At 36.8% G+C, this 23589-nt stretch overlaps 1 protein-coding gene and 1 non-coding gene across 2 annotated transcripts; both read right to left on the bottom strand.

Moving 5' to 3' along the window:
- Positions 1 to 8516: 8516 nt before the first annotated feature.
- On the bottom strand, positions 8517 to 8623 carry LOC141710296 (small nucleolar RNA R71). Its single transcript, XR_012570823.1, has one exon. It is a non-coding gene; the product is annotated as a small nucleolar RNA R71 (small nucleolar RNA).
- Positions 8624 to 13526: 4903 nt separating this feature from the next.
- Positions 13527 to 13955, bottom strand: LOC141702182 (uncharacterized). The gene has a single exon (XM_074505882.1). The coding sequence runs from the start codon at positions 13953 to 13955 to the stop codon at positions 13527 to 13529; it is 429 nt and encodes a 142-aa protein (XP_074361983.1).
- Positions 13956 to 23589: the final 9634 nt, after the last annotated feature.

Genomic DNA, 23589 nt, shown 5'->3' with positions numbered 1-23589 from the left:
GCTCAAGCATTCAAAGCACAAGTGGTTGAACGGTCTTCTTCTTCCACCTCTGTCAACAATCAGCTTGCAATCATAAGGAATGACATCTCAGATCTAAAGACCACTATAATACCAAAGCTCAATTCTATTCAGGACACTCCAAATTTATCAGCTGATGACATATCCAACTTCTGCTCTCTACATACAAGAATGACTTCTCTTGAAGACCTCGTTGAGATGAATCATTCACTGGACTCCTCAAGATTTCTAAAGATAGAGACGGGCATGGAACATCTCAATGAAGGGATGAAGCACCTATATTACATGATCAAGAATTCTCATTGTCCTAATGAAGAACAAAGAGCTTATTTTGAAGGACCGTCTGGTGGAGGATCAGGCTCTGGAGGTGATGGAGGTTCCAAAGGAAAGTCAGTAGAGGATCCCTCAACTAAGGGGGAGAAGAAAGGGAGTAGTGCCAAAGGGAAGGAAAAAGATACCTCTGCTGGAAACAAAGGAAAGGCTGATGATGTCTACTACAGTGGAGAACATGATGACTTTGACATTTTTGACATTCCCACTGAACCAGTTCAGGAAGATAAAGATGGGTTATTTGAAGCTGAAGAGGAAAGTGATTTTGAAGATTGGGAAGAGGAAGATACAGTGGATCCTAGGTTTGAGAAAGAATTTCAGAAAGAGCAGTCAGAGATGCTAAGAAAAGAAGCTGAACTCAAGAAGGTCTCTCAGATCATTGACAGGAGGAAAGACATACAAAGAACAGAAACTCTTCAAAAGCAACGTCTTCATGACATTAAGTCTCAAGAAAGGAGAAGAGATGTCAGACTAAAGATTGGTGAAAAATGGGATGAAGCTAGGAGAGTACTTGATATACCTCAGCTGAGCACTAACAATGATAGGCAGTTCTTACATCTTCTTGACAAGCTGGAAATCTCAAATCCTAACAATGACATGTACATGAATGCTATCAAGACTGAAGTCTCAAGGATCACAGCTGCTTTTGATAGATCCCTAAATGAGATGAGCATTTTTGTATATTGTCAGAGTGAAGGATCTTTCAAGGTGTCACTTCATCTATTTGAGAATCGTTCTTTGTCAGAGATTTGGGTTCTTTTAAACAAAGTCAAAAGAAGCTCAGAATTGAATGAAGTTCTTCGAGAAAGGCTTAAAGAGTTTGCCAGCAGGGCTAGTCCTCAAGTGGCCAACAATCCTCATCAGGTGAGATTCTTTAAGTCTAATTGTCTTCAAATCTGTCAGCTAGATGTACAATCTCTTAAAGACTACTCAGCTAAGCATCTGGTCTGGATGGAACATCATTTGAGAACTGCTGGATATTCATCCATGTTGAAGACTCAAGCTGCTGACTTGATTCAAGCTTATTGTGAAAAGAATGTTAAAAGGTACAATCAACTCAAGAATAAGCTGAAGTCAGTTGGAGTTCAACCAGTCAGACCTGCAAGCTTCACTTCAGAAAAGGATCGTGTCTTTGACAAGGAATTGCTTCAAGATTTAGAAGAAGGTGAAGTCAGAAGAGAAGACAACTGAAGTCAATTAGCTCAAAACTCAATGTAATATGATTAGAGCGTTATGAATCAAGATAGTCTAATGTAGTTATATGTTCAGGCTAGAGGAACATCTATCTTGTATTCACTTGTAAATTTCATTTGGAATCTGGAAAATGTTAAATATAATCCAGAACTTTTCTGCTATTTACTTTACCTTACTGTTTATATCTTTTTCTTATTTGTTAGTTGAGTTATCCTCTAGGTATTTGTTGTTATTGTCTAACAAGCAAATAGGGGGAGATTGAAAGGCATATGTCATAGCCTACTCGTTTATTCGAGTATTTAACTCAACTCAAATAAGAATGTAATAAGTAAATAGTGGATCAATCATCAGAGAGATCTCACAAAGTAACATCTGTCAAAGAATAAAGAAACATTGTTCATCTGCAGACTTGAAGATTCACTGGAAGAAGTTCAAGAATTTGATCATGCCTCAGTGATATAAATCAAGATCGTGGATTTAATCAAATGACAGAAATCTCGTCAAGGTATCATTTATTACAAGGATTCAATCAGAACAACAAAGTCAAGACATGAAGAAACGTCACGAAAGTTAGTCACTCATGAACCAGACAGTACATCGAGTGTCAGCATTGAAGTGACGGAATTGATTCATAAGTCTCAGTGACTTTCAGAAGATTGTCAGAAGAATGGATGCTGCTCAGGGTTAGTATTAATTCTCTATTAATTAATTAAGTCATATAATTTAATTATGAAAATAAATTATATCTGCAAAGATTAATTTATTTGATTAATTAAATTAATTGATTAATTAATTCTGAATTAATATTAAGGTTTTTCAGAATTTTAATTGATTAAAATCTGTTTTAATTCTAAAAAGACAACTGATTGTACTAGTATGACAATCGGTATGACAATTGATTGTCATACCGAAAGTCATGATAATTCAGTTGATTGTCTTGATAGAATTATTATTTAGATTAAAATCACTTATTAATTCAGTAAGACAATTTCATTTGAACTAATATGACAATCGGTATGACAATCAATAGTCATACCGAAAGTCTTGCTAGTTCATTTTAATTGTCTTGCTAGCTCTAAAAGATTGTCACACCAAAAGTATTATTGGACAAATGATTGTCATACCAGTTCATTTTGATCTCGGCTGTGTTGATTAAATAGAAGTAGAAGCATCCAATTTACTTAAATATACAGAGAGCAATCAAACAGAAGCCAAGAACAAAAAGAGAACAAGCAGCCAAATATTTCATCTTATCTGCTAATTCAAGATTACAATTTCTAGCTTGTAAAGTTAAATCCAATCAACTAGAAATCACTCTCTTGTTCTTGTGTATCAATCTAGCGGATTAAAATCCCTAGAACTTAATCTCAAATCGCTTTTAGCATTTGATCTTTTAATTACAAAAATAGAAAAAGTTCATGTCGAATTTATTCTAGATTTGTAATAATTGATTTGAGATTAATCCCTTGTAACCGATACCGTAGTTGTAACACCTTTCAAGTTTAATAAAAGTTTTATTTAACTTGAATTTTGTTTCACAATTTTATTCCGCATTTTATTCGACTAAACGGTATTGTTTGCATTCAACCCCCCCTTCTACAAACAAATTGGGACCTAACAGGTTGTAATAGTTATATAACCTAAGTCATACTTGAACCTGAAAAAGATCTTATTAAGGGGTGTTTATATTAAATAAGAATGAGTTGGTTGTATTATATTTTTGATTTGTTATTATTCATGACGTCAACTCCTGACCCCGGGGTTGAGGCCGACACATGCACTTTCTTCCGTATAAGGCTTCATAGGGTGGCATTCCAATGTTGGCATGATAGCTATTGTTGTAAGAAAATTGCACTAACGGTAAATGTTCATCCCAACTACCTTCAAAATATAATACACATACTCGTAGCATATCTTTAATTGTTTGGATCTTTCTTTCGCTTTTCCCGTCCGTCTGTGGATGATATAAGGTGCTCATATTCAATTTAGTGCCCAAGAATTCCTGAAATTATCTTCAAAATCTTGAATTAAAATGTGGATCTCGATCGGATACAATTGATACAGGAACTCCATGCCGCATCACAAGTTCCTTAAGATATAAGTGAACTCACTTGTCAAATGAGAATCTTTCGTTGATGGGGAGAAAATGTGCTGAATTCGTTAGTCTGTCAATAATGACCCAAATTGCATCATAGTTTGCCCTAGTTCTTGGAAGTTCTACTACGAAATTCATCGCAAGATGTTCCTATTTCCATTCCGGAATTTCTAGTGGTTGTAGTAATCCGTTCAGACGCTGATGCTTTGCCTTGACTTGTTAACACGTATAACATTTGCTTACCCATTCCGCTATTTCCTTTTTCATGTTTAGCCACCAAAAATTTTCTTTCAGATCACTATACATCTTTGTGCTTCCTGGATGAATGGAGTATCTTGAGCCATGAGCGTATCATAAGATTTTTTCTTTCAGTTCTGCTACATTAGGTACCCAGATTCTTGAGGAAAATCATAAAATTCCCTTGTCATCCTTCTGGCTTGTAATTTCCTCTCCTGTTAAACTGTCGCTTTTCTGACTCATTATCTCCTCTTGATATCTTCGAATCTTTTCTAACAGCTTTGGTTGAAACGTCATTGTATAATTCATTTCTGTGGACTCTTCAGGAATACGAACCTCAATCTCTAATTTCTCAAATTCTCTGACAAACTCTTATGAAGAAGTTAACATATTCAGTCTTTCTTTTTGGCTGAGCACATCTACTATAACATTTACCTTTCCCGGATGATAATTGATTGACACATCATAGTCTTTGATTAATTATATCCATCATCGTTATCTCATGTTGAGCTCCTTCTGTGTGAAGATATACTTCAAACTTTTGTGATCAGTATAAATTTCACACTTCTCACCATCGAGATAATGTCTCCAAAGCTTTAGTGCGAACACGATTGCAGCTAGTTCCAAGTCATGCGTCAGATATTTCTGCTCGTGAGGTTTCAAATGTCTGAAATCGTATGCAATCACGTTACCATGCTGCATCAATACACACCCAAGTCCTCGGTAGGAAGCGTCGCTGTAAATAACAAAATTCCCATGATCATATGGCAATACCAATACATATGCGGTTACCAGTCGATTCTTCAACCCTTGAAAAATTTCTTAACATTTCTCGTTCCATACGGACTTTTCATTCTTTTGAAGTCAACTTGGTTAATGGCGTAGCTATTTTGACAAAATGTTTGACGAATCTTCGATAATAACTAGCCAATCCATTGAAATTTCTGACTTTTATAGGTGTCTTTGGTCTTTCCCAGTTCAAAACAGCTTCAATCTTTGTTGGATCAACTTTGATTCCTTCAATACTGATGACATGGCCCAGAAATTGTACTTCTCTTAACCAGAACTCGCATTTCAAAAATTTCATGTAAAGATGTTTTCTTCTTAAGATTTCCAAACTAATTCTTAGATGCTCTGTATGTTCTTCCTCAGTCTTTAAGTAGATCAGGATGTCATCAATAAATACAATTATGTACTTATCCAAGTATTTCTTGAAAACTCTGTTCATCAGATCCATGAATGCTGTTGGTGTATTGGTCAAACCGAATGCCATTACGAGGAACTCATAATGTCCATATTTGGTACGAAAAGAAGTTTTAGGAATATCCTCGGCCTTGATCTTCAATTGATGGTAACCTGACCTCAAATCAATCTTAGAAAACCATGCTGCTCCTTTCAGTTGATCAAACAGATCATCAATCCTTGGTAAAGTATACTTGTTCTTGATGGTTAACTTGTTCAGCTAGCGATAGTCGATACATAGTCCCATACTACCATCATTTTTCTTGACAAATAGTGTCGGTGCACCACATGGGGATACACTAGGTCTTATAATTCCTCCATCCAAAATATCTTGTAATTAGGTCGTCAGCTCTTTCATTTCAATAGGTGCCATTTGATACGGAGCTTTTGAAACTGGTTCCGTACCCAGCGCTAAATCATGAGTAAACTCGATTTCTCGTTCTGGAGGTAAGCCTGGAAGTTCATCTGGAAATACATTTGGAAACTCACATACAAAGGGAATGTCTTCGATTCTCAGAATTTCCTTGCTAACATCCAGTATATAGGCTAGATAAGATTTACATCCTTCACGTAGCAATCGTTTAGTCTGCATCATCATAGGGAATCTTTTCTTCTATTTCTCTCATCTAAATATTACCGTTGTATTATCCGCAGTTTGCAAATTCACTTTCTTATTCGCGCAATCAATTTGGGCATTATGACCGGCTAACCAATCCATTCCTAATATGACATCAAATTCTCCTAACTTGAAAGGTATCAAGTCAGCAGAAAAGTGTTGTCCTCATATTACGATATCACATTCTGGACACACCCGATCTACGGGCACTTGTCGTCATTCGCTAACTTTATAATTAACGTCTCGCCCGACCATTAAATTTCACAACATAAATTACTGATAAATTCTTCAGAAATAAATAATCTTGTTACTCCAGAATCAATCAATACTTTTACATCTACGGAGTTCACAGAAAGCATACCTGCAACCACACTCGGATTCCGCACAGCTTCCTTCATTGTCATATTGAAAGTTTTTGCCCTAGACTGATTATTTTGGGGTGGAGGAGGTAGTGCCATAACTCTCGAAATACCTGCTGTCATAGCTGCTCCTCTATAATATCTTGCAATATGTCCTTTCCTTCCGCATTGAAATTAGGTAATCTCTGTCTTCCCTACTGGGGAGTCACCGGAATAGTGTCCCTTCTGCTTGCATTTGAAGCACGTAACATTCGGCTTATTGTAAACTCCTGCATATTTCCGTCCACATGTCTTGCAGTCTGGAAATGGTGGTCTTGTGATCCTTTGTTGGTTCGAAACTTGGAAACGGTTACCTGTCCTTTAATTTCCTTCGTCTGGCCTTCTTAAATTTATATTTGTCCGGGCTTGAAATCCCGTAAGCCTATTGAAACGGTTCTGGAAATTCCTAATAAGTGGATTTTATATCCACTTGGAACGCTTTATTACAAGCTTAAATTGGTGTTTTAGACTCAAGTTGTTGATATTTTGATGTATTTTTGTGTTATTGCATTTCAGGTATCAGTAAAATGAAGAAAAGAGCTTATAAAGGAAATATGATGAAAAGTGATCAGATTTGGAAGCCAAGGCCATTGTCAAGTTGTAGAGAATCTCGTTAACTTCGTGTGGACAGTTGAATCGCCTAATTCTAATGAGTAGAACTCAAGTTATGGGCAAAATAAGATTCATCAGAATTTTCCAGAAAGGCTGCAGGCGCCCGCCTGCTGGTGCTAGTCGGCCGTGTGCTGATGCGCGGCTAACTTTGCTGATTTCACTGAAAAAGCCTTTTTTTAGTGGAATTTGACGATTTTAAGGGTCCAGGTCCAATATAGGCTTATATATACTTAAAAAAAAGGGTTTTCATCATCCGGGAAGATTGAGAGATCAAGGAGAAGACCTAGAAGTACAAAACAACTTCGAAAAAGATCTTATTTTCTACTTGTGATTCTTTGAAAATAGTTGTAACTTTGGATGCTCATTTTCGTTCTTGTTGAACCTAGATCTCGTTTATTCGTACTTTAATTATTATTCAGTTTATTAAGACCTTGTTTATACCATGCTTTCATTAGAACCCATGGTGACGATGAGTTCAATTATGGGCTAATCGTTATCATGGGATTCTAGCGGATTTAATTATGGATTTCAATAATTAATTTGTTTCGATATCTTGGTGTGTGGTGATTGATTGATATCCTAGTATTGGTTATGCTTATTCGTCTTATGTGCGTAGCTAACATATAAGATAGTGTGTTAATCTCTATTGAAGCGACAGTGAATATAGAGGTTTAGAACTTATCATGCTAGCATAGGTTCAAGTATTTGTTATGCATGATTCGTAGGTAACTTTAACCATCTTACTTGCCCTGTGTAATCATCATGAATAACTTGCGCTTAAACCGTTATGTTGTCAAATTCTATAGACATATAGGGTCTCAATATAATTGGTGCATATTCAGCTTTTATCTTTTTTGTGGATGTCTGGTAGAATGGTATTCGTACAACGAAAGTTGGCGTTTACTAGTTTCGTGTTATCTAATTAGTGTAATCACCATTACATGCTAAGGTTAAGAATAATAAGGCTATTGAATGAAGTATTTAATGAAGTTAGAGTCCCATGTTTGTCATATATAGTAATTCAACCTCAATTCTCTTAGTTAATGTTATTTAGTATAATCTCATACTTTAATAAAACCCAATTTGTTATTTGTCTTAGCATTGAGCGATAACCATACATTGTTGCATAGGTGCATAAGTTGAACTTAACCTAAACCAGTCTCTGTGGGAACGAATCTGATTTATATCTTATACTACTTGCGAACGCGTATACTTGCGTGAATATTAACGCATATTTTTGCCCTAACAAGTTTTTGGCGCCGCTGCCGGGGACTCAATGTTAATTTTTAGTTTATGTGCTTGTCATCAGTGGTCGTTAAAGTTCACTGACTCGGATTCTTTTACTTTCACGGTTTATTTGTTTGTGTTTCTGGTACTCATTACAATGGGAGATCCAGCAGCACGAACGAAAGCCTTGATGGATTTTTCTCAACCCAAGATCAATGACATTCAATCTAGCATTGTCAGGCTAGCTATCACAGCTAATACCTTTGAGATCAAACCTGGCATAATTCAATGGGTGCAGAATTCAATCCAGTTTGGGGGTTCTCCAACTGAAGATACCAATATGCACATTAGGGATTTCATTGAGATCTACGACACCTTCAAGTTCAACGGTGTTTCTGAAGATATTGTAAAGCTGAGACTGTTCCCATTCCCTCTGAGGGACAAGGCTAAGAGATGGTTACACTCTCTACCAGCTGGTTCGATTACTACTTGGGAACATCTTGCTCAGAAGTTTCTTACTAAATTCTTCCCTATAGCGAAGACAGCTGCACTCAGGAATGCTATTACTCAATTTGCGCAGCAAACGGGAGAATCGATATGTGAAGCTTGGGAGCGCTACAAGGAGATGCTTAGGAAGTGTCCTCATCATGGAATTCCTGATTGGATGATCATCAATTGTTCTTACAATGGGTCGGGAGCACAGTCCAGACCCATGCTCGATGCAGCATCAGGCGGAGCATTATGGGCAAAGAGCTATGAGGAAGCTTATGATCTAATTGAACTGATGGTTGCTAATGAATATCAGTATCCAACCCAGAGATGTCCATAGGGCAAGGTAGCAGGAGTTCTTGAAGTGGATATATCTATGGCTATCACTGCTCAACTAAAGGAGTTGTCTATGAAGATCGATTCTCTTGCTAACTTGGGTGTTAATCAGATAACCAGTGTTTGTGAGCTATATGCAGGTTCGCATGCGACGGAGCAATACGCTATATCTAGTGAATCAGCTCAGTTTGTGAGCAACTTTCAGAGATCGCAACAACCAGTTCCAGACACTTATCATCCTGACAACTGGAATCATCCTAACTTCAGCTGGAGCAACAATCAGAATGCGATGTAACAACCATTCCAGTAGTTTGGAAATAAGCTATTCAACCCTCCTGGTTTTCAGCAACAATTTGCACCAAGACAACAACTTCAACTTCAACAACAAACTCATGATGCAGGTTTATCTTTGAATGAAAAATCTGAATTGGTGGAGTTGAGGCTTATGTGCAAGAACCAGGCTCTTATATGCCAAAGCCAGGTTGTTTGTATCCAGAATCTGGATAACCAGATAAGAAAAATTTATAACGCCTTATTGAATCGACTACCAGGAACGCTTTCTAGTGATACAGAAGTTACAGGCAAGAGAGAAGCAGAAGAGCAGGTTAAGGCAATTACATTGAGATCTGGGAAGGTTGCAAGCCCTGAAAAATCTCAAGTTCCAGAATCTAAAGTTTTGGCTAAAGAAGAAGTGCAGAAGGAAGCGGAAGTGGAACCAAGGAAGACTATTGTGTAACATACTCCTCCTGAGGGTAATACAGGGGATAAATAAATCTATCCTCCACCTCCTTTTCCTAATAGGCTGCAGATGAAAAAGTTGGATAAGTAGTTTGAGAAGTTTTTGGAGGTGTCCAAGAAACTTCATATCAACATACCTTTCCCTGAAGCTCTTGAACAGATGCCTAGCTATGCGAGGTTTATGAAAAGTATTCTCTCTCAGAAAGTGAAGCTCGATGACTTAGAGACCGTTGCTCTAACAGAGGAATGCAGTGCTTTTCTGCAACAGAAGTTGCCTCCGAAGCTTAAAGATCCTGGAAGCTTCACTATTCCTTGCACCATCGGAAACTTGTCGTTCGACAAGTGTTTATGTGATTTAGGAGCTAGCATCAATCCGATGCCCTTATCTATCTTCAAGAAGCTTGGTCTGCCTGATCCGAAACCAACATACATGTCATTGTAACTAGCTGACCGTTCCATCGCTTATCCATGAGGTATAGTGGAGGATGTCTTGGTCAAGGTGGATAAACTCATCTTCTCTGCTGACTTTTAATTCTTGATTTCGAGGAAGATAAGAAGATTCCCATTATCTTGGGAAGACCATTCTTGGCTACAGGCCGAACTATGATCGATGTGCAAAAATGATAGCTTTCGATGAAGGTTTACGATCAAAAGGTCACTTTTAATGTGTTCAAGGAAATAAAGTTACCCACAACTAAAGACGAGTGCTTTAAAGTAGAGTGGGTCGACTCTGTAGTAAATTCAGAGCCAGAGCAATTGCAGGATTTGAATGCACTTCCGTGGAAGAGGAAGTTGGATATGTCATTCGATTCTCTTGGGTTAGCAGAGTTAAAAATTTCTCAGGAGCGTCTCGAGCCGTCTATTGAAGATGTTTCCACACTTGAGCTTCACCCACTACCTGATCACTTGAGTTATGCATTCTTAGGTGCACCCCATGATAAGGGCTTGGGTTATATTTTTGATGATGTAGAGGGTAGTCGAACGAATCCTACAGTGCCTATAGAGGGTTCTTCTCATGTGCAATAGGTAGTTGATAGGACTGGTGTTGGTGATGCACAATATAGAAGATTGACTAGACGTATGGAGGCCACGCATGTCATCCACCGATATTTTGCTGAAGATTTGACATACACTTTCGGTACTGTTGTTCGAGACACTGGTGGCGAGGTTCATTGGCCACCTGATCCTCCAGCCGACGCGGGTGACTCTCCCGGTAATTAGATATGCCTGAAATCATTATTATTACCTTCAATGAGGACATTGAAAATTTTAAGTTTGGGGGTGATAATGTAAGGATTAGTAGTGTGTGTGTCTATATAGATTCATATAGATTCATATTGCATGTTTATTTTTAGTTCATTCATATTTTTGCATGCTTGTTCATTTAGGACATATTTGTTTGCATATTTGTTTTTGTTTTTATGTGATTTCATATAATTGCATTTTCATGCATATTTAGCATGATCCCTTAAGATGAACTATGATATTTGATAAGTTGATGTTGATTTGAGTGTGGTGATGACGAATAGAGGGATGTTTGAGTCCTAATGAATTGATTTGCATGTTAGAAACAAATATTTTCACAAAGTCTTATAGGGTTTCTTTTGATCTAGATCATGATCATACTTGTTTGTTGTTGAGATTTAATCACTTGGTTATATTTAGAATTTGTGATATTCTCGTAATGACATAAAAACACTGATTTTTTTTATCTGGAGAAAAACTTGGATTTCATTGCTAGTTGTTGTAAGGCTAGGCGTCAAAATGTCTAGTAGCCGGCTCATATTTTTATGAGTAGTCTAGGGTTGAATGAGATGGAGCGAAACGCACTCATTCAAAAATTATTAAAAAAAAAGAGAAAAAAAGAAAAAAAAGAAAAAAAAAGTATCTGTTTATGCATAATTGATCAAGAGTGGGCGCTTTAATACTCGAGTTATTAAGTTCTAGGGGACTTGGTGCCTAGTGACCTAAGGCTTTTATAGTTTGGGATCCGCTAACCTAACGCTCGTTACATGGGTATTATTGCATAAGTCTTTTGGGACCTCATTCATTGCACGGTCAAATAAACATTTTTGTTATGTGTTCAATAATAGTGTGAATCCTTGTATAACTCTAGTAGAAAGGAGGTGTTGTGAGTCATAATGCGTTTATTGTCTATTTTGTTTATAAACTTTTGATTGTTTCGATGATAGATAAGTTATGGTTATTGATCTAGTATCGAGAGATATCTGTTAAGCATTCCACACACGCACGTTTCTGGTTTGTGAGTTGGTTTGTGGGATTTATTCGAACTCTGTTTTAAGTCATTGCATTCTTAGAGGAATTGGCTTATTCATTTGGTTATGGTTATTCTGAGGGGATCGATTGGATTATTATTTAGTTGTATTCATGTAGTTGCATTCATGCATTAGGTTTGTTTTGTAGTTTTGAGTTTGTTTATGCTTGAGGACAAACATCGATTCAAGTTTGGGGGTATGATAAGTAAATTTTATATCCACTTGGAACGCTTTATTACAAGCTTAAATTGGTGTTTTGGACTCAAGTTGTTGGTATTTTGATGTGTTTTTGTGTTATTGCATTTCAGGTATCAGTTAAATGAAGAAAGGAGTTTTTAAAGGAAATACGATGAAAAGTGATCAGATTTGGAAGCTAAGGCCATTGTCAAGTTGTAGAGAATCTCGTTAGCTTTGCGTAGACAATTGAATCGCCTAATTCTGACGAGTAGAACTTAAGTTACGGGCAAACTAAGATTCATCAGAATTTTCCCAAAAGGCTGCAGGCGTCCGCCTGCTGGTGTCAGGTGCCTGCGTGCTAGCAGGCGCCCGCCTGCTGGTGCTAGGCGGCCGCATGCTGATGCGCGGCTGACTTCGCTGATTTCGCTGAAAAAGCCTTTTTTGAGTGGAATTTGACGATTTTAAGGGTCCGGATCCAATATAGGCTTATATATACTTAAAAAAAGGGTTTTCATCATCCGGGAAGATTGGGAGATCAAGGAGAAGACCTAGAAGCACAAAACAACTCTGAAAAAGAAGATCTTGTTTTCTACTTGTGATTCTTTGAAAATAGTTGTAACTTTGGATGCTCATTTTCGTTCTTGTTGAACCTAGATCTCGTTTATTCGTCGTACTTTAATTATTATTCAGTTTATGAAGACCTTGTTTATACCATGTTTTCATTGGAACCCATGGTGACGATGAGTTCAATTATGAGCTAATCGTTATCATGGGATTCTAGCGGATTTACTTATGGATTTCAATAATTAATTTGTTTCGATATCTTGGTGTGTGGTGATTGATTGATATCCTAGTATCGGTTGTGCTTATTCATCTTATGTACGTAGCTAACATATAAGATAGCGTGTTAATCTCTATTGAAGCGACAGTGGATTTAGAGGTTTAGAACTTGCCATGCTAGCATAGGTTCATGTATTTGTTATGCATGATTCGTAGGTAACTTTAACCATCTTACTTGCCCTGTGTAATCATCATGAATAACTTGCGCTTAAACCGTTATATTGTCAAATTCTATAGACATATAGGGTCTCAATATAATTGGTGCATATTCAACTTCTATCTCTTTTGTGGATGTCTGGTAGAATGGTATTCGTACAACGAAAGTTGTCGTTTACTAGTTTCTTGTTATCTGATTAGTGTCATCACCATTACATGCTAAGGTTAAGAATAATAAGGCTATTGAATGAAGTATTTAATGAAGTTAGAATCCCATGTTTGTCATATATAGTAATTCAACCTCAATTCTCTTAGTTAATGTTATTTAGTATAATCTCTTAGTTTAATAAAAACCCAATTTGTTATTTGTCTTAGCATTGAGCGATAACCATACATTGTTACATAGGTGCATAAATTGAACTTAACCTAAACCAGTCTCTGTGGGAACGAATCTGATTTATATCTTATACTACTTGCAAACGCGTATTCTTGCGTGAATATTAACGCGTGTTTTTGCCCTAACAATTCCCTTGTCCATTTTCCTTTTAGGACATCTCACTTTTTCCTTCAATGATCATGGCCTTCTGAACTACGACCATGTAGGTTGTTAATTCAAATATTGCCACTCCACTACAGATCCATGGTTTCAGTCCTTGCTGGAATCTCTTGGCCCTCTTTTCCTCAGCGTCTACTTGTTCTGGAACAAACCTAGCCAACTTGGTAAACTTGGATTCATACTCGGTTACTGACATGTTTCCTTGTTTCAACTCCAAAAAATTGATTTCCATTTGATTCTTCATATAACGGGGAAAGTACTTTTCCAGAAATAGCTTGGTAAACCTATCCCAGGTCATGATATCATCACCTTTTAATGCCTTTCTTGATTCCCACCAATAGTTAGCCTTTCCCTTCATAAAATAACTAGCGAAATCAGTCTTCTGATCCACTTTCACTAGCGCAAACGCTTTTTCCATTTCTTTTAATCATGCTCTGGCCTTGGTAGGATCTGCCGTACCCTCAAATTTTGGAGGTTTTACTGATTGAAACTGTTTAAAGGTGACAATAGGCACAACCAGCGGTTGTACTTGTGGTTCAGGGCGAAGTGGTTGTTGCAACATTTGTTGTTGAAATTGTTGTTATTATTGCATCTGCTGCTGCATCATAACCATTTGTTGTTGCATCAAATGAAACATCTGATCCATATAGTGGTTATTGTTCTGTTCCTCAGCATTATCATTGGAAGTCTCAGTCCTAGTCTTTCTCTTAGGTGCCATTGTTCTGATAATAAAACAAACTATTCTTTTAATAATCCATTAAATAGTTGAAAATTGATAAAGAAACAATTTAACTGGTATTGGAACAAAAAAATTTAAACAAATCAAACTCTTTTCTCTTTTTTTAATAGCTTTGTTCCACATATTATCATTTTTAAACAACTCGTTTGTCTTTTCAAAGATCAAACATAATTTAAAACATATGGAAAAGATTGTAAAACAGTAAAGTAAATTTAAATGTTGTAAAGACTGAAATTTAAATTTAAATAAATAAATAAATTAAAAGAGGTTGAAAAAGTTTATTTATAAAATAACACCAGCATCAGGTTTGAATGTTTGCTACAAAAGGTCTGACGCAAACTACAGCCGATACAAGCCAAAATGGTGAGCTACACATATCTAGTCTCACTACTGTTATATCTACCTCTATGTACATATATCTCTTATCATACAAGATCTCTGCCTAACTGTCCTGCCTCAGAAGCCTGGTGAAATACGATCCACCTCCTGTCGTAGTGTCTCTAGAACAGACTGGATAAGTCGGATAGCCCTTTGGAACTCTGCATATGTATGTCTACTCTCATGAAGCAACTCCCCCAACTCGCGAGAAGCTCTATGGTATGTCTGCCGGAGTCTCTCTTGTTATTCCCAAACAATCTAACAAAGAATTACAGAAGGGGGGTTGAATGTAATTCTGGTTCTTTTTCAATTTCAAGAACTACTCTATCTCAAATATATATATATATAACAGTGTTTGATTAAGCAAAAGTGCGGAATGAAAATATCGATGTAATCAAACACAAAGTAATCACAAGTATTTAAAACTTTCTAGTGGATTGAAATTTTCCATCATAGATATATATAAGATTGAGAACTCTGTGATGCAGGAATTGCATACAGCTGCTTACAAGTAGAATTACAAGGAACAGAAAAATTCTTTATAGATACAGCTTTTTGTATTTCTCTTGTTGATTGCTTATTTACTATTAACTACTCTTGGTTTATATATTACCAAGATACAAGTGAATAAGATAAACTAATAAAATAAAATGTGTCTTTGTCTAATCACATGCTTCTTCATTTCTCTATCCAGTATATTTGATTTTCTTCAAGTAAGCATGGAAATGGAAATACTTCTTTGTTCTCTAAAACCTGTTAATAGGCTGCCACATTCTATTTGCATACAATCTACCCATGTTACCGTCAAGTCACTATCAACTGCTTTTTGAATTTGATCATCCTTTGAAACTCTGTTGGATCATACGTTGGACTTTGCTGGATCATTCGTTGAGTTTCTGGTTGATCATCCGTCGAGACTCTAGTTGATCATCCGTTGAAACCTTGTGGAACATCCGTTGAGAGTATCTTTATGGCAGTTAACTCTATTTCACTTTTGCAAAATTGCTAGGTATCTAATATATACAATTGTCCAACCTATCTTGCATATCAATCTAGTAGTCAACATAACTTAGAATATCCTACAACTTCTGATTCTCTAAGGAATTATAATATGCAGGAATGTGTTACAAAACTTATTAATACATAAGCTACTCTCTCAATGGATGTTAAAGTAAATCATCAGTTGAGAGCTACAAACACACTAAATTAAACCTACTAAGGTGTTTTGATGAACTTATCATCAAGCCTATGCCATATTACTAACAATCTCCCCCAATTTATGCCTACTGGAATTGTGGGCATAAATTAAGAGAAACTTGATGATAACAAAACATATTATGAATATAGACTGATTAATAGTAGATAAAATTAATAAGTGCTGTAATTTATTGAAAATTATACAGAGGAAGGTTCATAGAAAATCTCACAAGCCATTTTCAAAGTGCTCCTTTAGACTGAGCATATTTAACTTATTTCCTTGAATGTCTAGTCTTCTTTCCTAGTTTCTCATTGTTCTCTTCAATCTGGTGTTAAAATTTCCTGTAGAATTCATATTCATCTTCATTAGTCTGATCCAGCTTCTCTTGCATCTCCATGAGAGTTTCATTTCTTGAAATCTTTAACTGATCTTCTAATATGAAGAATCTTCCGGTGTTCTTCTCATCCTTCAACTCCATCATCCAGTATGGCCTCAAATGCACTCTATTTCCATTGTAGGGAATAGTTAAGACTCTTAGGAGTGCATTTGGGTCTCTCCGGCTATTTCTTATCTTCTCAATTTTGTTCAGTATCATCCTTTTGGCAATAATATTGAACCCAAAGTTCTTCTTCATTGAGGAGAATATCTTCACTAAGACCGAATAGCCTTCATTGAGAATTCTGTGAAGAGGCCAAGTTAGCTCTTTTGCACCCTTGTACTTGAACACCAATCTCTCCGGAAGCTTCCTGTGAGCATTAATAGCTCTTACTTCATCTAGCTCATTCAAATAGAGATTGAGGTCTGAAAAATCCTTGATGTCATAGATGTAGAGTTGATCTCCCTTGTTGACAGTTGGTTTAGGTTTGGCTAAGGCTTTGGATTGAAGGCTGTCATGTTTGGCTTGTTTGACTGCTCTTTTCTTTATTTTCCTTTTTTGGTTGGGATTGGGATGTTTAGATCAGGGATTGGTAGGCTTTCCCAATCTATTGGTTCATCCTTAGGAATTATGGGTTCACCATGGAAATTTGTATCAGAATAAATCTTGAATTCAGCCTGCTCCATTGTGGGAAAGGTTGGTTGACTTGTAGTGGTAGATTGGGTTGGCATGTACTCTTCCTTTTCTTCATCAAAATCCAGCTTCCTCTTTGCTCTAAATTTTAGTCTTGGTACTTTTATCTGCTTTTGTTCCTCTTGCTTTTCTTCATTCATAAATTCGGCTATCACAACAGGCATTTCAGTTTCTATGGTTGCAGGCTTCTTAGCTTGGTTCTTGGCATCTAAGACAGCTTGCCTTTGTTGTTGTTTGAGCCTCACCTTTTCTTCTTTCTTAGCTTCTGCAAATTATGGATGTCCAGCCATCACACCGATCAATTTGCCATGCTTGTAGACTTTAGCAATTCACTTCTTCAAGACTGAGTCTCTTGGATCTTTGTGATAAGAAATAGATCTACCAAGCAGCTTCTTTTCATCAGGCTGGGAGTTGCATAGACGAGGTCCATTGGATTTTTGCTTGAATTCTTTGAGTAGTTTTTCTTTGGATGTAAAATCATATTGGTCTAAATAAGTCTTCTTGCTGAGGGTTGACCTTTTTCCAAATTCCCTAAGCGCATTTCATTGATTGAAATTGGTCTCAATTGAGTGAAGTGTTTCACTAGTTTACCAGGTTTTGCAATTGGACCAAAATTCTTCTCAATCTCCTTATCAATCTTTTTCCATTTCTCTTTCAGCTCTAGTTCAGTTGCTGCTACCTGTATCAAGCCAATGATGTCTATCATTGATGGCTTTGTGAAGGCAATTTCTAGAACAATCACCTTACTGACTTGAATGTGCACTTTCCCCCCCTCACTAACTGGAATGATTGTATTATTCTCCCCCCTTTTGTTAGCATTAAGTTGAGCAGGGGTTGAGGTTTGTGCAGCCACCAATTGTTGTAGCAAACTTGTCTGAGTATTTGCAAGTATCTTGGCCATTGATTTCTCCACATTTGTAAGTCTTGAATCTATGGCCTCAACTTTGTTCTTCAAGTCATACTCTTTCCTGAGATTTTGATTGAGACTGGTCATAGTAGTATCAGGAAGTTTAGCATCCAATTTCTTGTAGAGATCCTTCTTGACTTGAGACAAATCATGTTTCAGTATATCCATACTTTGATGATGTTGAAGAGCTTGAATTCTATGCAACTATAAAGACTCCATATGGGTTTAAAGAAGTTTATTGGTGCTGGTATTGTTGGTGTCCTGAATGGAAGCTTGAGTTTCATGAACTAGCTTGAACAAGATGGATTTGAAGTGATGAAGATTGCAGTCTTTGGAAAACATCCATTATGGAGTTTCAGTTTCCCCCCTATGTTCATGCCTACGTTTTCATGACCCTCTCCAAGAGAATCATCACCAAAAGAATCACCAGATCCAGAATTATACTCAAAATCCTCACCAGTTGTGGAAGGAAGTGAGTTGATGGCATCTTGGGCCCTTAGCATGGATGCTAATGTATGCACCAAATTCAGAATCTGCTATGCAGCCTCATTGCCCTGTCCAGCAAGAACTTGATATGTTGGATTAGGGTGAGTAAATGTCTCAGCATCATAAGTGACAGAGTCTAAAACAACTTAATATTCTTGCTGAATTAGCTGTCTCATTGACATCCATTAACTCACCAATAATGGGCTCTTCCCATTCTTTATTTGTACCTGCATTTCTCTCAATTTCTCTCTTTTGTTGCATCAAGGGCCCCCCTTGGCTACCCATATAATGACTCGTGTATTTTTATATTATTTAAATGTGTAATTATGGAATTATTAAATAAATGAATTATGTGTATAGTATTTGTTAGCTCGGTGTTGTTTATTTATTATGTATGTGTGATTTATAGTGTGCCGGGTTGTCCTCGTAATTAATTATGGAATTGTACTGAGTTGTTATTACTTTTAAAAGTGGATTTAATGCAAACTTATTTGTATAAATATGTGGATTGTCTCAAAAGTTGTTTTTATATTTTTATAATTACAATAATTATTTTTGGGATTTTATAAAGCTTAGAAATCAATATTTAATCGATTAATTAGCCCTGTATGATTTTTTGATTTTATTTGTAAAATCCGTATTTAATTCCAGGATTCTTTAAAAATTATGAAACTCATATTTATTTAAGTTTGGAATATTCTGGGAATTTTAAAATTATTTTGGAAATTTTTTGATTAATTTCACCCGCTCGTTTTTTCATTTATTCGTTAAAAGCGGGTATTCAAAAATTATTTTAAAATTTTGAAAATTACATTTTTATTTACTTCGGGATATTTTTAACATTTTAAGGCTATTTTTGTGATTTTCTGAATTTGTTTTAAGTGCAGCTCAGTTCGTTTAATCGTTAAATTCGGGGCGAGTTATGTTTTAAAAACAGCTTAAAAACTATAAAAATTTTATTTTAGTAACTTCAAATTATTTATGATATCTTAAGTCTGTCTCGAAAATTTTTGGATCAATTTCTGTGTGAAATATAATTATCGATAGATTGCGAGCCAGTATCGAGCAGGCTTCGTTTGGATGTAAAAACAAAACACGTGTCCTTTTATTGGACACATGGTTTGTGCTCAAGAAGGGAGAAATGAATAATCCCCCTTTCTTCTTATTGTGCGGGCTGGACATCAATTTCTTGGGGAAGTCTCTCTAACCTTTCTCTCTCTCTCTCTCGAAAGAACAGATATATACACTATGCATATGTATATTTACGCTCTCGGCTTCATCTTCCTTGTGATGTTTTGCCTGTGCAGTTCCTTTCTCTGGTACTTGTCTCCGTTTCTGTTTTTATTTCCGGTGACCTTTTCGTCAGTTTTCTCTCCCTTATGCATGGACAGACGCGCGTGTGTGTGCTTGGTGTTGTTCAGTGTTTTTGATTCTGTGTCCCTTATTGCCTTGCCTTGTTGCTGCTCTGCTATTTTCCGGCCGCCACTGGATTCTTTCCAGTGAGGTGGCCTGAGAGCGGGTTGCGGGTATTGTTATCGCTGCCTGGGTCGGGGTTCTGTATAATACTTAAATTCCTATTTTATTTTCAAAATTAAATTTGAATACTTTCTGTGATTCTCGAATTTCGACTCCTAGCTATACGAAATTATTTTAATCAGTGAAATTTACGATGTAAACCCGATGTATACGGGTAACCGCGGATTTTACCGCCGTCCGCGATGAATTTCGACGAGCGGACGGTGGACCGTGATGAATTATTCCGAGTCCTAATATTTTAAAAAATAAATAAATATAAAAACGCGAATAATAATAATTTAGTTTGGATCGGTGGTTGGGATTTAGGAAATTGATTTCGGTTGTGATATAGTAGAATTAATTGTTGAGTTGAGATTGCGAATGAGGATCTGTTGTTGTGAATTGTGATTGTGGACGTCGATTGTATTCAACGTGTAGTCCGATAAACAAAGGGGACGATGCCCGATTTTCGGGAGCATATCCTGTGAAATATCGGAACTACCACTCGAATGTAAATAGTTATATAGTTATAAATAAATATATTGTGAAATATAACTAACAACTTGTTTCCTAAAGTAACGAGTATATGCGTTGTCCAAAAATGAACATCGAGTCGAGATTTGAGTATTTGAACCCTGAATGCTGTATGTATTATAATAGTATATATAAGTACGAGTCGGGATTTAATATCGAATGGGTAGGTTTGTTGTTGATGATATGTCAAGCATACCTGGACGTCTAACATAGGGTATTTCGATCCTGTAGGTTCTAGTCGGAAGTTCCAAAGTGGATGTTGGGCTAAGGATAACCTAGTGGACAGTCGACGAACTCTGCAGGGTTTCAATCGAAGAACCTGAGTGTTGAAGTCGAATCCAAGGTGACCTAGTGGTTAGATGATAAAGCCTAAGCGTCCGTGTTGGTTCAGAGTCGATCATTAATAGTTGTAAAGCTCTGCAAGGCAAGTATCCCTGACCATTCTTTTATGGTTTAGTACGTATGAATAGCTATATGTTTTATACTAGTAAAGGAAGAGAAACGTTTTAAGTTACGTATCCCCTGTAGTTATAAATCATTGTTTTAAACTTGTTTTGGGGAAAAGTAACTTCGAAAGGTACCTATCTCGAATGAAATGATTGCGAACTGGATTTCATATGTGTGCTGGTAAAATGAATGGTTTTAAAATGAGATAGGTACAAGTATTTTTGGAAACTGGATAAAAAGAGTGCTTTGATCCACCTATATCATGGAATGCGTTGATACCCGTGGCAGCACGAGTGACAGGTTGATACCCGTGGCAATACGGATGACAAGTTGATACCCGTGGTAACACGGATGACAGATTGATACCCGTGGCAACACGGATGACAGGTTGATACCCGTTGCAACAAGGATGTTAGGTAGATACCCGTGGCAACACGGACGAGTTGATGATCCTAGTCATGGGACAGTTGAGTTTAAAAATGGAAATAGTATGCTAGTTATTGAGGTCCAGTTTATACGTGCTTTTACTTGTTTTATAGAAAGTTATAATTTTTGTTCTGATAATTGCTTTATCATAAGTTATTTTACTTGTTATTCATATAGTGGTACTGCTGAGCAATTGATTGCTCACCCTTGCAGAATGTTTTATATTTGTATTGCATATACCTAGGAGATTCTTCTGTGGTAGTTAGGGCCGAGTTCCAGTTCCTTCCGAGTCAGGCTCCTCTGAGGTTGTTGTGTCAGACCAAAGGCGGTCTATCGAGTTGATGTATTAAGTTAGTTGTGTCAGGATGTGTTGTGTAAGTCGGTGTTGTAATGGTTGTAACCTAAATCATACTTAAACCTGGAAAAGATCTTGGTAAAGGGGTTGTAATTATATTTTTTCATTGAATTGTTTATCTTATGGTTGCTGTTGATGAAGTCAACTCCTGACCCCGGGGTTGAGGCCGTCACAACCCACCCTCACCTTCACCATCTAACGTGGAACTCCTCTCACTCACTTTTGCCAAGCTGGAAGAAGTAGCTTGTATTTGTTTACTCTTTTCCTCTCGTTTTGCCTGAGAGCAACTCAGCCTCTCACTCTATTCACTTCCTTCCCTCAATCCTAATAGTGATTGTAAAACTTCTAGATCATCTACACTTGTAACATTTTTGGAAATTTCAAGTGGTGCGGTGGCTTTCAACGGATGAGCAACATCCATCAAAATAGTAGTTGAGAAATTCAATGGATAATTACTGTTAAGCACATCCGTCGAGATACAATCACTAGTCAACGGATGAACAATATAAGTCGCAATAGTAGAAATGAATGAGTTTGGAGTTGAAATTATTGTAAAATCTATGGTGATTGATTTCAGATTGTCCACAGATTTCTTAATATTTTCATAAAGAAATGGCAAGTGAGCCAACAAATCATCTAAAAGATGATGCCCACTTGCTTGAGATTTTGGATCCTCCAAGAGAGTAAAGATGGAGAATCAAGAAATGATATGTGAATCATGTCCACATCCAGAGAGTTAATGGGTGAATTTTGTGTGTGAGGTGCTTCTATAGTAATACATTTTGGCTGTGAGTCCACATTTATTGGAGCCACATCAATCTGAATTTGAGAAGGTGCTACAACTGAGTCTTTGACTACAGTTTGCACAATATGTGCACCCTGTATATCCCCAATGTGTTTACATTTCTTCTTTCTTGTGTAAGTTTTCTTCTTTCTTGTGTAAGTTTGAGGTTGGTCTGTGCCCCTAACCCTTTTTGGTCTGTGCTCTTGGCTGAGAGCTTTGTTCAATAGTCACATCCTTTTGGGAGGATGCAACTAGTAAAGAGCTTGATTCCTTATTAATCACTACAGTTTGTTGGGAAACTGTAGTGTGGCTAGGTTGGGTTACACACACCTCTCTCTCTCTCCCCTTATTCTTAGGGATTCTTTGATGTTCACCATGTCCCTCACCAGCCTCACTTCCCTTCACACTCCCCTTTATAGTTTTGGTATTTTTTGAAACTAGTCCCTTTTGAGAGGAACTAGAGTGGAGTCTTTGAGACTAGGATTTAGAAATTTTTGTTTTAGTGGCTTGGGTAGGCATCTGTTGGGTCAAACTCACAGATGCCATAGACACACTTGTCTGCAAAGAAGTTTGTGGTAGAGAAGTAGTAGAGACAGTGGAACTTACCTCACTTACCCGAGGCCCCTCCATGATTAGAAAGTAGATTAGAGGAACCTCACTGAGATTATTTTCCATGTTCAGATTAGCAATAACTCTCCTATCTTATACTCAACAATCTAACTTGTTTGTTGGGTTCTCAATAGGAAGATCTTTAGAAACATGGTTAGCCAACATCATAAAGAAACTAGCATAATAGATGTTTTTGTTTCTTTTCTTAATATCTCCTAATTTATAACCTAACTCATACAAGACAGACTCACTAAAATTATGATAGTTATCACTAAGTAGCATACAGAGCATGTTAACAGGTGAGTAAGTCACAGTATCAAAATTTCTTATTTTTCCAGAAAAGACTTCAATGAAAGAATCATAGAGAAAGCTCCACTCCTTTCTAAGGCCTTTACTCCTAACCTCACCAAGCTTGGCAGGGTCAAGAGAATAGCCCATAGAAATAAGAATAGAACTTAAATCTGTGTCTATGTGTGGAACTAGTGTATTATTCTCATGCAATTGAAGACAGGCTCGAATTACATCACTATTTATGCAGAAATCATTACCTTTCATATTGAAGGCAATAGTTTTGTCCTTTGAGTTGTACACTATTGTGGTTCATA

Source organism: Apium graveolens, chromosome 2 (genome assembly GCF_009905375.1).
Source record: "Apium graveolens cultivar Ventura chromosome 2, ASM990537v1, whole genome shotgun sequence".
Classification (NCBI taxonomy): domain Eukaryota; kingdom Viridiplantae; phylum Streptophyta; class Magnoliopsida; order Apiales; family Apiaceae; genus Apium; species Apium graveolens.
Note: the sequence above shows the minus strand (reverse complement) of the source record. Positions and strands in the feature narration are given on the sequence as shown.

Coding starts and splice junctions, on each gene's coding strand:
- LOC141702182 (XM_074505882.1), bottom strand. CDS start 13,955: ATGGAAAAAGCGTTTGCGCTAGTGAAAGTGGATCAGAAGACTGATTTC.